This window comes from Eupeodes corollae, chromosome 1 (genome assembly GCF_945859685.1).
Source record: "Eupeodes corollae chromosome 1, idEupCoro1.1, whole genome shotgun sequence".
Lineage (NCBI taxonomy): Eukaryota > Metazoa > Arthropoda > Insecta > Diptera > Syrphidae > Eupeodes > Eupeodes corollae.
The window spans coordinates 174,619,116-174,632,829 of NC_079147.1; the positions used below are offsets into that span (position 1 = coordinate 174,619,116).

At 35.3% G+C, this 13,714-nt stretch overlaps 1 protein-coding gene across 7 annotated transcripts in view; it reads right to left on the bottom strand.

The window, feature by feature from the left end:
- Positions 1-13,714, bottom strand: part of LOC129943463 (neurotrimin-like) — a 71,457-nt gene that overhangs the window by 37,928 nt on the left and 19,815 nt on the right. For all 7 annotated transcript variants that reach the window (XR_008781251.1, XM_056052936.1, XM_056052934.1 and 4 more), the window contains exon 4: positions 4,980-5,187. Coding sequence is in view for 6 of the 7 variants with exons in the window: in XM_056052936.1 (XP_055908911.1) it covers positions 4,980-5,187 (208 nt within the window). In the remaining variant the exon portion in view is untranslated. The remainder of the gene's footprint in view (positions 1-4,979; positions 5,188-13,714) is intronic.

The window sequence follows — 13,714 nt, forward strand, 5'->3', positions numbered from 1 at the left end:
GTATAGTCCATCCGGAATAGCCACCCTTTCCTCCTTCTTCACCATCATACGAGCCATTCACCTTCTGTCTAAAGGAGGTTAATCCAGTCATCGGTGGAAAATGCCCCGGCATTTTCGATTTTCGTATTGAATAGCCCGACCACTTAATGCTCTCAGTCACGATATTGTTGAGAACACAAAGTACTTAATGTGAAAACAACAACCAACGACGTCGACGACGAGCGACGTGGCATGTTGTAATAGACCAGTCATTCAGTTAGAGCAGCAGAGGAACAGCCAGTAAGCTCTGTACCTTTGGATGGGGTATGCAATGGTGGAGCAAACCAGACCCATGGTCAGAAAGGGTACGTTCGCTGACGCAAGCGGATTCTTAAAGCTCCTTTATATTTTGGCCCTGTATGGTTGCCATAACCAGGGCCGCATTTAATATTTCCATTGATGGACTTCATTTGAGGTACGTAAGGTACATTTTGTAGGATCTTACAAACTCTCTGTCGATTTTGGATTTCAATTTTAGAATTAATTGAAATTTGAATCCATCTATGATTTGCGGATTTTCTATACTTTTTGAATTATTTATTATTATTATTGTTTATTACTATAAGTTTAAGTTTTCTACTCTATGATACAAACATTAACCTTATGTGTTGAGATGTAAGAAGAGACGCAACTAATCTCTTAATAGTTTAGATTATTTAAAGACATTTGACCATTAATTTCTATTTTGCCTGCAAAATACAACTCTGGAATAAGTGGTATTATGAGATTAGTCCAAACCTTAAGGTTTTTTGATCAAAATCTGAAGACAGTTTTTTCTTAGATACCTGACCGATAACCACAATGCCGCTCTACCGTTAAACTTGTTCTTTAAAGATAATTTTCATTATTTATGTATCTATGTATGTAAGTATGTTGCTTTGTTCCTTTTTTTTTATAACATTATATTATTATATGATATTTTGATATTATTTCATCGGCCTTCTTTTGTTTCGACACAATTTGTACCTGTCCATGATCGCACCACGGTCATTAGTGTGTGGACTTGCCTCAAATCGCATAATTTCTACGGCCCATGCGATACTCGCGTCCATTTCTTTTCAAACGAATGTTTGTATGTTCTTGCAACAAATACCTATGTATAATGTATATATAAAGATGTACTTTGGTCTTTTACACAAAGTACTACAACTTCACCAAATAACATCCACTTACCAAAGGATGAATAAGTTCTTCTATATTAAATTCATTCGCAGTTCTTGACGTGGTTTGGTCGCTGTTATGGTTAACCTGTGATGGTGTGTTTTCAGGAACTTTTGATATTCGCTCGCGTTTTTCGAGTTTTCATTAAATTCAGTTTTTTTGTGTATTTTAACTCCTCTGCATTATTTTTAGGAAGCTCTAAGAGTGTGTTTTTTTTTAAATCATTATATACCTACTACACCCTACGATACGATTGTATTGTTCCTACTTTGAGTTTTTTTTATTTATTTTGTTAATAGAGCATGACTCGTTGTTTGTTCATTTTTGTTTTACTCATTTCAATTTGGGGAAGTAATCAGAAAAAGTTTGGTTTTATGGTTATCACAATGAATACGAAAACGCCGATTCTGAAAGTGGTTTTCAAAAGGACTTACGGTGAATATTTGGTTAAAAAACAATGGCAGCGATAAACCTTGAAACTTTTGAAGTAAATTTTTGATTGAGAGATTAGGGTGTTCTGAGAGGATATCCAATTTTGATTTTTTTTCATACATTAATTTCTCAGTGTGTAAGTAGATACAATTATTACAACAAAAAAAGGTTGTTGCATGTTGTGCAAAAAAGGTTTAATATTTTAAATGTCTTCAAAATAAAATAAATATCTACTTTATTGGTCAGTATAGAATAAAATTTGTTTTTTTGGTTTCTAAGGTTTTTAAATTGAATAATATACTAATGCGTTTAGGTTTTGAAATGTTTTTAATTCGCATTATTCTCAAATGATAAAAGAAAATACTTGATAGTGGGGCAGACATAATCATTTTTTTAATTACACTTCAGAATTTTCAGAAAGTAGTTAGCTTATAGCAAGCGTCAAACTACGTTCAAAGGCTCATCAAAAGTACATAAGTTAGTTTTTAGGAAGAAAATAATACAATTATTGCCTAACACAAGAACAAAATACAAAACATAATAAACGTTTACGATAGTGGAGCACTTGTTCTAAACCATGATTTTAATCGCACCTTATTTCGCACTCGTTCTGTAACGAGATTCCTAAAAGATCTTTACATACATCAATCTGCTGGTCGGGATGGTATCCCCGCTATTGTTCTGAGGAGGTGTTCTTCAACGCTGGCAAAACCACTTCGTAAGCTTTTTCATCTGTCCTACTCCTCAGATCCCGTTCCGAGAGGATGGAAAACCGCATTTGTCCAGCCTATTCCCAAAAAAGCCGAATCTTCCTCACCGTCTAATTACCGACCGATTGCACTTACATCCCTTCTTTCCAAGGTTATGGAAACGCTGAACAATTATCAGCTCAAGAAATATCTTGAAGATCGAAAGCTTCTTAATGACCGACAATACGGCTTTCGTAGCAATAGGTTCACTGGTGATTTCATGGTTCATCTCACCGAACAGTGGAACAAATTTTAACATCGTTTTGGAGAAAGTAAGATTATTGCACTTGATATTTCAAAAGCATTAGATAGGGTTTGGCATCAGGCTCTCTTATCGAAAATGCGTGCTTTCGGTTTTCATGAATCAATACTTCTTTGGATTCGTAATTACCTTTCGAATCGTTCAATAAAAGTTGTATTATATGGATTCAAGTTTGAAAACTACGCAATAAATGCTTGTGTGCCCCAGGGCTCTGTTCTATGTCCAACACTCTTTCCCATTTTTATCAATGATCTCCTGTCTGCAACTTCTAATCCAATACATTGTTTCGCTGACGATAGTACTCTAAGCTTTTCATATTCGTTTTCAGACTCACATCCCTCTTCTTCAAATGTGGAACTGCCACGACAAAATATGCACAATGGGGAATAAGAAATCGCGTGGAATTTAATGCTTCGAAAATCCAATGCTGTCTTGCATCGTTAAAGCGAGATATACCCCCCTTGCCATTATCCATATATGGCACTTGCATCGAGTTGACTGAACATTTCAATATTCTCGGTATATGTAGAACCAACCACATCTTGTGGAAGATGTTGCCAAAAATGCCGCAAGACAAGATGTTGAGGTTTTTTAAGGCGATGCAAGAAGTTTTTCTTCCCCTCTGATCGGGCTGTTATCTACAACATTTATATACGTCCAAAGCTTGAGTATAACTCCCATATCTGGGCTGGTGCTCCTGCAACTTACTTAAGTCTCTTGGATTGTATTGATCGTAGAGCATTTAGATTGATTGGTGATATAACCATCATAAGATCATTTAAGTCGCTTGAACATCATCGAAATGTTTCTTGTCTCACCCTCTTTTACCGTTATGTTAATGATTTAGAGAAATAGCCAGTTGCATTCATCACCTTAAACAGTGCAACAGTAATCTCGCGCTTCTAGGAATCAATATACCCTCGAGCCCAACTTCGGTCGTACTGTCAAGTCTTTCCCATACATTGCAATATTCAGGCATTCAAAACCAATGTGTACCGACACCTCCTTTCAACACCTCTCTCCCTTCCCTTGTGCTCACACTGTGTCTACATAATAAAGGTAGTATTATCTCTTTGAGTGTGCTTATTCGACTTATAGCTTCATTATTCCTTTAGTTAGTTCTATGGAAGTCAATATGTATACAATCAAATCTAAGCTGGTGGTGAGTTCCGGCTCGGTATTTCAAATGTACACAAGATTTCAAAAAGGTGTACAATTTCACCATTAATGAGTTGATAAAGAAATATTTAATCATTATTAACACGCCTTTGATGGAAAGATTGCATTTGAAGAAACAGAACACGGTGTTCATAGGGAGGAATATCACAAGGATCATCCCAAGGATGATGAGCAATGCGAATGAAATTATGTTAAATTGATTCAATACGTTTTCTATGAATTTCGTAATAGGGAATGAAATGCAAAGCATATTCAAAATGAGGACGAACATGGCAATTGAAGAAAGAAATAGTAACATAGGAATCAATGACCTCTTTTGCCCAGCGTTTTATAAAACCAACCATAGAACTTGCTCTATTAACAATAAAATTAATGTTGTGTGTAAATTCTAAGTTGGGACAGAAATAAATACCAAAATCTTTAATTGTGGACACCCTAAAGAGTTTTTGCTGTGATATACAATAATCAAATACATTATCGATTAGTTGTTTTAGTAAAAGTTATCTTCTGGCATTTTAAAGGGTTAAGTAAAAGGCTATTTTTCGCACACTAAAATGTGAAACTATCAATGTTGTGAAGGAATACGATCAGATCTTGTGTGGACTTAATTATTTTAAAAATCTTCATGTCTTCGGCAAAAATGAGAACGTCACTTGAGCGTAGACATGACGATACATCGTCGATGTATCTGGACGAACAGAAAAGGCCCAAGATGGCTTCCCTGGGAACACCAGTTGCATAAAAAAATAAAAAAACAAAGGTCTTGAAAGAAAATGCTAAAGAAAGATTAATTTAACTGAAATAAAAACACACAAGGAACAGCATGACATAATCCACTTTCCATTTTCATTACGTCTTCGAGACCATTTTAAAATAAAATCAAAATATTTAAGATAAACAAATCAACTGTTTTGAATATTATTGGTTATAAAATCTGATCGAAGGTAATATTGATGTTTAAATTGATATTGTAATTATTATTTAAGACTCTTAAATTGTTTAATATTATTGTAAATTGAATTTTCAAATTTAAAATTTAGGTTACATTTCTAAATATTAATTTGTTCTTCAACGCTTTTCGCATTCAAATAACAAGAAAAAGCAACAGCAATTGCGGGTCAGTTTTTTTTGTAATAATAATTATTAATTATTTTTACCTACAACATCCAGATAGCCCATTTGGCTTTTCATCGGGTCTGTATTGATTTGACACATATACCAGCCCTTGTCTGTTTCCTTAATGTCCTTTATCTTTAGCTGCCACGTCTTATGCTCCGAATAGGTAATCCCTATGCGTTGATTCTTTGTTATAACATGGTTTTGAATTGTGAGTATGGTTTGAGTATCAACACGCAACCAGGCCACCTGTAATTGAACAAAAAGAAATAAAAATCCAAATTAGAAGCTGAAGACGAGGAAGTCTGTGAATTTTCAAACCATAAAAGTTTATGTGCTATTATTATCATAATTACTAAGGGTAAATAATTTTCTTATATACCTAGAGAAGTAAGGTACAACAACAACAAGCATGTTAGCAGCAGTGCTGCGTGCCCTTAGCTAACCGTTGACAAAAAAAAAAACCTTTGAAGAATAAAATGCAAATGATGTTGAGGTTTTGTTTGAAAAAATGATTGCGGAGACTTTTTACTCTCATTTAAATTTGTGAAATTTATCGATTGGATTTTTGGAAAGCCGCGCTGCCCACAATCATTCGAATTCAAAGCCTCACAGAATGCGTAAATTACGGTCAAAATTCTGCTTGCTAGATATAAAGTTTTCCCACTAAATGCTCGATTTAATTAAGTGGCAGAGTTTTGCGAAGCCTAAGTAACGTTGTGTTCGTGCGTGTGTATACGTGTAGTATACATTTGTATGTAGGTATAGGATTAATGTGTGTCTCATAAATGGAAGTGTAATTAATTTTGTATAATAGGCGATAAATCAGCCATGATTTTCTAAATACGGAAATGGAGTATTAGAAATTGGAGTTGTATACAAATATGTAAAATCGTATAAATGGAAAATTAAGTATTCACAATGTTAAATAGAGACATCATAAACCGATAAAACCAACATTACTTTGAATAGAAAGAAGGAAAGACTCAATTATAAACCTTCCGTAAAGGGGAAAATGTCTTGAAGTCACTCTTACTAGTAATTCGTACATAGCCCCATTAAAATCTGTATTGCAATGCCAAAAATAGTATAAATGTATCTCCAAAATAGATGATACAATATTTGAAAAGTGTCTTGTGCGAGGGAGAGAATCATTCTCTATGAGTATGTATAAGCAACTAAACTTAAAAAGAGTTAAAAACAATTATTTTAAAAAAGAGGTTAAAGAATCGCAAATTAGTATAATTTTGAAAGCCAGGACCGAAATATTATAAACATAAAATGCAAACCGGTGAATTAAAAAATCTAAATTCAGTTTTCTCATTCTGCATACTTAACTAAATGTCCGCCTTTTCTAGCATATTCTCCAATATTACAGGAAATCAGCAGACTTACTTTTGCTTATCTTGTATTTCTTAAAACAGAACGGGGTTTAAAAAATCATACATGGTTCACATGCGCCATATATCCGAAATTGCTACTTGAATATGTTTTGAGTCTCTATAATGTAGTTTGTATTTAAAACAAAACGAACAAAAATAGAGCAAGCCGATCAACAACAAAAATTCACACTTTTGTCCGAATTTTCATCATCAATCACCAACAGATACCATATTGGATAAATTGTATGGTTACAATTGCTAGAATACGAAAGTGTCTAAAGTGAAATTTTATACCACGTTTAGGGACTTTTGATTTGAAAGCATTGAGATTTACGATACCACATGACATCGAATGGAAGTTTAGTTTGTTTTTTCTTTAATTGCAAATGGAATTGTAATGAAAAATACAATTACTAGATGTTACACACATCTGTGAATTGGTTGACTTCTGGATGAAATTTCGAAAGAATTTAAGGAAGACCGGAACCGCTTCCCTTTTCATTGAAGCCAAGTGTAATTGTTATCATTTCTTCGGAGAACGATGCATCCACACAAAATGAAGCAAAATGTATTTAAATTGGTTAGATTCATTCTGATCTCTTTTCAATTTAAAATTGATGAAATGAAAACTTTTACTAAATTAAACTATGTGATGCAACAGTTCGTTTTGATTTTCATCTTGGAAAGCTCAGTAAGATCGTTGCGAAATTCCTTTTGCAAAAATAACAACCTAAAACTGATCAAAACACTGCATTTACATTTCGTATTAGCCCTACAATTATGGAAGTTGGTATTGTGATTTGTGAGGAATGCTCAACGTTACATACAATGTCGGCCACGACAAAAAGAAATCTTCTTGCAAAATCTCAAAAAAATAATATTTATCGCGGACATATTATTTGATCCAGTGAAAGTTTCACCACATGTTATTTAAAAAAAATAGAAATTTCGGGAAAAAGTACGTAATTCATTTTATATAGTCTCCAAAAGCCTTATATATTAGTTTTCTTCCAACATTTTAATGTAATTAAAACTGACATGATAGTATGATTATAATTTGGCAATGAAAACGATTGCGTTTAAATTTTTGTTAATGTACAGGAGCGGATTAGTGTTATTAATATTAAGGCATAACACTAATGGATAATTGCAACTGTGAAGTTTTAGTAATCAAAATAAATTTTCTGCTAGATAACTGTCTTGCTTTGGTTTTTTTTGTGTTTTTTGTGTATTGTGATGGCTGGTAAATTTTGTGTCGAATATAGCAACATTCGGGGGCTACGAAAAAATTTGTGTTCTGTATACGTCCATACTGTTTTAAACAAGCCAGCTCTTCTGGCACGAAGTGAAACCCAGGTTGGCGAAAATACCGATCATACGGAGTTTAACCTTCATGGCTTAGTGCCATTATTCTTTTCTCACCATGATCTAGCCGTTTACGTCCGTAATGATGTTGCCTACCAGCTTCTACCACAGTATGGTCAATGTATTAATACAAATTTTAATTATATATGGTTCAATTTTACTGTTCAAAGGTGCATCATTCGTACTTGTTTTATTTATCGCAGCCTAAGTTTGGATAGTAATTCGACTTCAAACGAATTCGATGCGCTGTCCGACTCTATCCAGAGAATTGTATCCCATTTTCCGCGCAGTGAGATCGTTGTTACGGGCGATTTCAATGTACACAATTCTTTGTGGCTGCGTTGTTCGGATCAGACAACATCCAAAGGAAGGTATGTCGAGATTTTTGCTGTGTTAAAAGACCTGACTCAGTTAGTTGACGAGCCAACTCGGATTTCTGACGTTGCAGGTCAATCCGCTAACACTCTAGACTTGTTTCTTACTTCTGATCCTAATAAATATACTGTCAGTGTACTATCGCCTCAAGGTACACCATACCATTGTGTCATATCTGCAAATTTCTCATGCCAAAAAACGCCAGTTAAAGTTAAAACCCCTACGAGAACCATTTGGCAATATTAAAACGCCAACTGGGACGGTCTCAATGAATTCTTCAGGAACTTTAACTGGTCACTATGCTTCCTCGATAGTGACGTGGATCCCAGTGCAAATATGATTAGAAACTTAATTCTTTTTCTATCAAATCCAAAGAAAACTCATGGTTTGATTCGAGCTTTAAAGAGGTTATTAGGATCAAAAATGTAAGTTTCCGGAGTTACAAAGCCAACCCAACTGAGGAAAACCGGAATAAGTTCAAACAAGCTAGAAAGGCCTTTAATGGACATATACGACGCATTAAATTTTTGCATGACCAGAAATTAAGGCAAAAAATACTACAATGTCCAAATGGTAGTAAAAATTACTGGTCATTTGTAAAAAATGTGCGTAACACTACGTCTTCGTCGGTTCCGACGCTTGTTTCCAATGGCATTTCCTATGTCAGCTCGATTGATAAAGCCAATTTGCTTGCAGCACAGTTTGCTGTTAATTCGATGCTGCCAGTGAGTGACATGACTCCGCCTGTACTTGAAAGCGTTAACGATTCTATTCGTTCAGTTACTAGAGTACTTAAAAATCTTGACATTCACAAATCCGCTGGCCCGGATAGTATCCCCGCTATTGTTCTGAAGAGGTGTTCTTCAACGCTTTTCCATCTGTCCTATTCTACAGGCCTCTTTCCGAGTGGATGGAAAACTGCATTTGTCCAGCCTGTCCCTAAAAAAGGCGAATCCTCCCCACCATCCAACTATCGTTATTGCACTTACATCCCTTCTTTCCAAGGTCATGGAAACGCTGATCAATTTTCAGCTTAGAAATATCTTGAAGAATGAAAGCTTCTTAATGACCGGCAGTATGGCTTTCGTTGCAATAGGTCCACTGGTGATCTCATGGTTTATCTCACCGAACAGTGGAACAAATTTTTACATCGTTTTGGAGAAAGTAAGATTATTGCACTTGATATTTCAAAAGCTTTGATAGAGTTTGGCATCAAGTTCTCTTATCGAAAATGCGTGCATTTGGTATTGATGAATCCCTTCTTCGTTGGGTTAGAAATTACCTTTCGGACCGTTCAATTCAAGTTGTATTAGACGGGTTCAAATCTGATATTCACAAAATAAACGCTGGTGTGCCCCAGGGCTCCGTTTTGTCTCCGACGCTCTTCCTCATTTTTGTCTGAAACTTCTAACCCACTAAATTGATTCGCGGATGACAGTACCCTCAGCTTTTCATATTTGTTTTTAGATTCTCATCCTTGTTCTTCGGATGTGGACTACCAACGGCAGCGTATGATAAGCTCTGGGGAATCAAAAACCGTGTAGAATTTAATGCTTCGAAAACTCAATGCTGTCTACTGTCGCAAAGGCGTAACCCTCCCCCAATGCCACTATCCATGAGTGGTACTTGCATCGAGGAGACTGAACAGCTGTCAGTCCTTGTTGTGAAGTGATCACATATTTGACATCGCCAAAAATGCTGTTAAGTGTTTAGGTTTTCTAAGACGATAATCTGACTATAATTTATAAAGCCTATATACGTCCAAAACTTGAGTACAATTCCCATGTTTGGGCAGGTGCTCCTATAACCCACTTGAGTCTCTTGGACAGAATTCAAAAAAGAGCTCTAAAAATCATAGGTGACCATTGTCTAACTGAAACTTTTGCATCTCTCAAGCACCGTCGGTCGTAAGGTTTCATGTCTCTCATTATTCTATCGCTACTTCCATAAGCAATGCTCGAATGAAATAGCCAGTTGCATTCCTCCCTTTAAACAATACAACCGTAATAATCGTTCTTTTCGGAATGCCAATCAGTTTACCTTTGAGCAAAATTTCGGTCGTACTGTTAAGTTCAGGGATTCTTTTTTTAGTCGCACTACACGAATGTGGAATGCTTTACATTCAAAACCAATTAGCATCGGTATCTCCTTTCAAATCCTATCCTCCCTTACTAATTACTCGCACTGTGTATAATCATTATAAGGGTATTCATATCCCCTTGAGTGCGTACAATATATAAAAAAAATTACTTATAGATTTATTCCATAGAGATAGCTAATGGTAAGTTGGACTACACCTTCTGGTGATTTTGTCCGATAGTGATTTACATGTAATCCTAGACATGTTTTTCTCGAATCTGCATAGAAGAACGGGAGTTTCTTTTGCTATGTTAAAGAGTTTCTATTAAATGCCTTAGCCAAAATATTTTTTTTTATTTGTTTGATGTGCTTAGTTCTGCCTTATACATCAGACTCAAGTACTATCAATATTTTAAAGGACTTTTAAAACAATGTTTAAATTCTTTCAACCCGCATCTGTCCCGAAAACAAGATTATATACAATATTATTTCAGTGTTCGTAAATTGACTAATTCTAACAATTTACAAAAAATATTAACTATATAAACTTAAATTTGTCTTTTCCATTTAAGACCTTTTCAAAATGGCAAAAAATGTTCGTGCCGATACTTTATTCTTCGAACTTTCGTCCGAACTCTTGAGAAGCAACTACATTGAAAACTATGGCTATTAATAATTTCCATCATAACATTATCATATCGCCATCTAATGTTAACGAATTTATACTTTCAAATACTTGCGACCATACTGCTTTTTTCCGTTCGACCGTTTGTCGTCCGTTGTTAGCGTTTATAAGCAAAGGTATACGTGTCCTTGAAACGAAGAATAATTAAACCGTCATTATGTCGACAATAACAGGTTCAACCACTTGAAATTACTCAAGAAATCAAATGTAAAGTAATTTCACTACAAGTAACAATTAAGCCCGGATCCCCTTAATGCTTTCGTTAATTGCCAAAAAATAAATAAAACAGAGAACAAATCCTTTCACTTCAGACCGGAATAGGCATAGCTGGTTGAAGACTTTTCCCATTCGCAGGTATATTAATATTCAAACTATTTTTAGGAGAGCCAAGTGCGTTCTTTGGACTGTTGGTATCGTTCGATAATTGTTGCTCTATAATAATAAAAGAGCTAAGTATATAGCTCTAGCAAGATTTTCTTGCCATTTCACCTACTTAGAATGAGGGCAGTGGGTGGAGGCAAAAAGGTTATCCTGCATTAGTAAAACCCAGCTCATAGGAGAATTCGATGGCTGGGATAGTTCACCTGGTGATATTGCTTAGTCAGTAATGACAACAATAACTTAACAACTCCAGCAATTATTACCTCGTTTAAAGAAAGAGGCCTCCCGATGGTGAAAACTCATGGCAGTTCATTGTACTGTACAGTACATCCCCTAAAATTTGTTAAATTACTTCTGCTTACGAGTTCTAATTAATTGTTTTCAATTTTAACATTTGGAAATGATTATGGGGTGAAAAATACAAATAACAAGCTCATTCTAAGGACGTTTGGATTTTAGGGTTTAATTTAATATTCGAATTTGATATGGACATAGCTTAACTATCCATTATATTATTTAAGAAAGTCTTTCAAAACAATATGAGGAGCCAGTAAATAGTAAATAAAATAATACATTAAAAACAGTGAATATATGAGGTAGAGCCAATAGATAATTTCTCTAAATCTCGTCACACAAGAGTTCACACAAAATACAATTTAAACATAAAAACTACGTAGTTTGAAACTTCCGTTATAAACAAAAACGAATCGCCAAACAGACGCACATAACTCCCGAATGACTGCACTGCACTGTAAAGTCGATTATTCTTGTTTTTGTCAAGCTCGATAACATAGTCATACATAGTTTATCAAAAAATCCAACAGAAATATTTTTGGCGGAGCAAAATCGCATCGTCACCTCCAAGTGGTTACCGCTGGATAACCGTAAGGTGAACTAACGACGAGCGTTGGATCTATTGAATCCAAGAGCTGAGACACCTGAGCTACCTTCTCAGGAATTAGGAGCAAAAGATAAGATAATCGCTCTGAAGAACCAGTTCTGCAAGAAACCTAAATAGAAGAGGTAACTGAGTTATTTATGGGACTAAACAAAAGTTACAAAAACAAAAACAAATATGGCAATGAGTAAAACAAATAGATATAATACCCCAGGTGGCAATCCAGATAAACTGGTAAATCCACTCTCTTCGGAGATCGGTCCTATGGATTCTGGGGAGGACCAATTATTGCTTCTAGGAAATAGACGGAGTTCAAAAACACTAAGAACTCCACCAAAAATATCACCAAGGGTTACTCCATCGAAACCCCCAACGCAAAAATCAAATGACATAGAAGTCATTAACGAAAAAGGAACCATCCATGAAAAGATCGAAACAAAAGATCAGCAGTGTTTCACAAAAAACAACGAGATCCACCAAGTTGAATCCGAAAATTATTTCGATAAATGGCAAATAGAAATCTTAGCCAGAAAACAACTTGAAGCCCTTGTTGAAAGTCTTCAGCAACAAGTGAAGAGACTCGAAGAAAAAGTCAGCTTGCTCGATAAAAAGTCCGTGAAAGACAACATATCAAGTCAAAAGTCACCAGTAGTGAAAAGCCCACAAAAAACTGCTAATGAGTTTCATACTGATGAGGAAGAGCTCCTCCTTGAAACTGAAGGAAACCGAAATAAACGTAAGTCAAAGAAACGAAAAGCAGAGAGTAGCCCAGAGGCTGTTATAAAATGTCAGCAAACAGGTTCAAAATCAGATACTGCTACAAAAATGAGAGCATCCAATAAAGAAATAAGAGATTTACCCCAAAATAAGTCTCACGTTAAAGGTACCAGGCAAACTGCCCCACCCCCAATTATGATCTCCAGATTGGCAATGTTTGGCGAGCTAAAGAGCATAGTAGAAAAATGCACGAATAAGGCATGTAAATATACATCATACAATAAAGACAATTGGAAAGTCATTGTTGAAGACGCCGATGCGTATAGATCTGTCACTGAAGAATTGAACAAAAAGAAAATTCAGTGGCACTCGTACGAAAATAAAGCTACAAGATCGATAAAAGTAGTAGCAAGAGGCCTTCAATCTTCATGTGTTGCCAAAGAAGACCTTATACAAAAAGGCTTTCAAGCTCTCGATTCCAATAATCTTATTAAAAATGAGATAGTAAAAGACTCCACTGGGGTATCAACGACAAAAAAGAGATCTCTACCTTTATTTATGCTCACGTTTTAAAATAAAGAAAGTCTCGATAAGATTTACAGTATTAAATCAATTATGGGCATAGTTGTCAAAATTGAACCACTGCGAAAGTCGAAAAGTGTTCCACAATGTAAGCGCTGTCAAGCCTTTGGGCATACACAAAAATACTGCAATCGCGAGTTCGCTTGTGTTAAATGTGAAGGCAGACATGCAACCAAAAACTGTCCCATGGGCAGAGAACAGAAAGCGAAATGTGTTAATTGTCAAGGCAATCATCCTGCAAGTTACAGAGGATGTCCAGTTGCAAAAAAGTTCCAAGACACAAAAAGAAAAAACAAAAGTGGGAACAAGTTT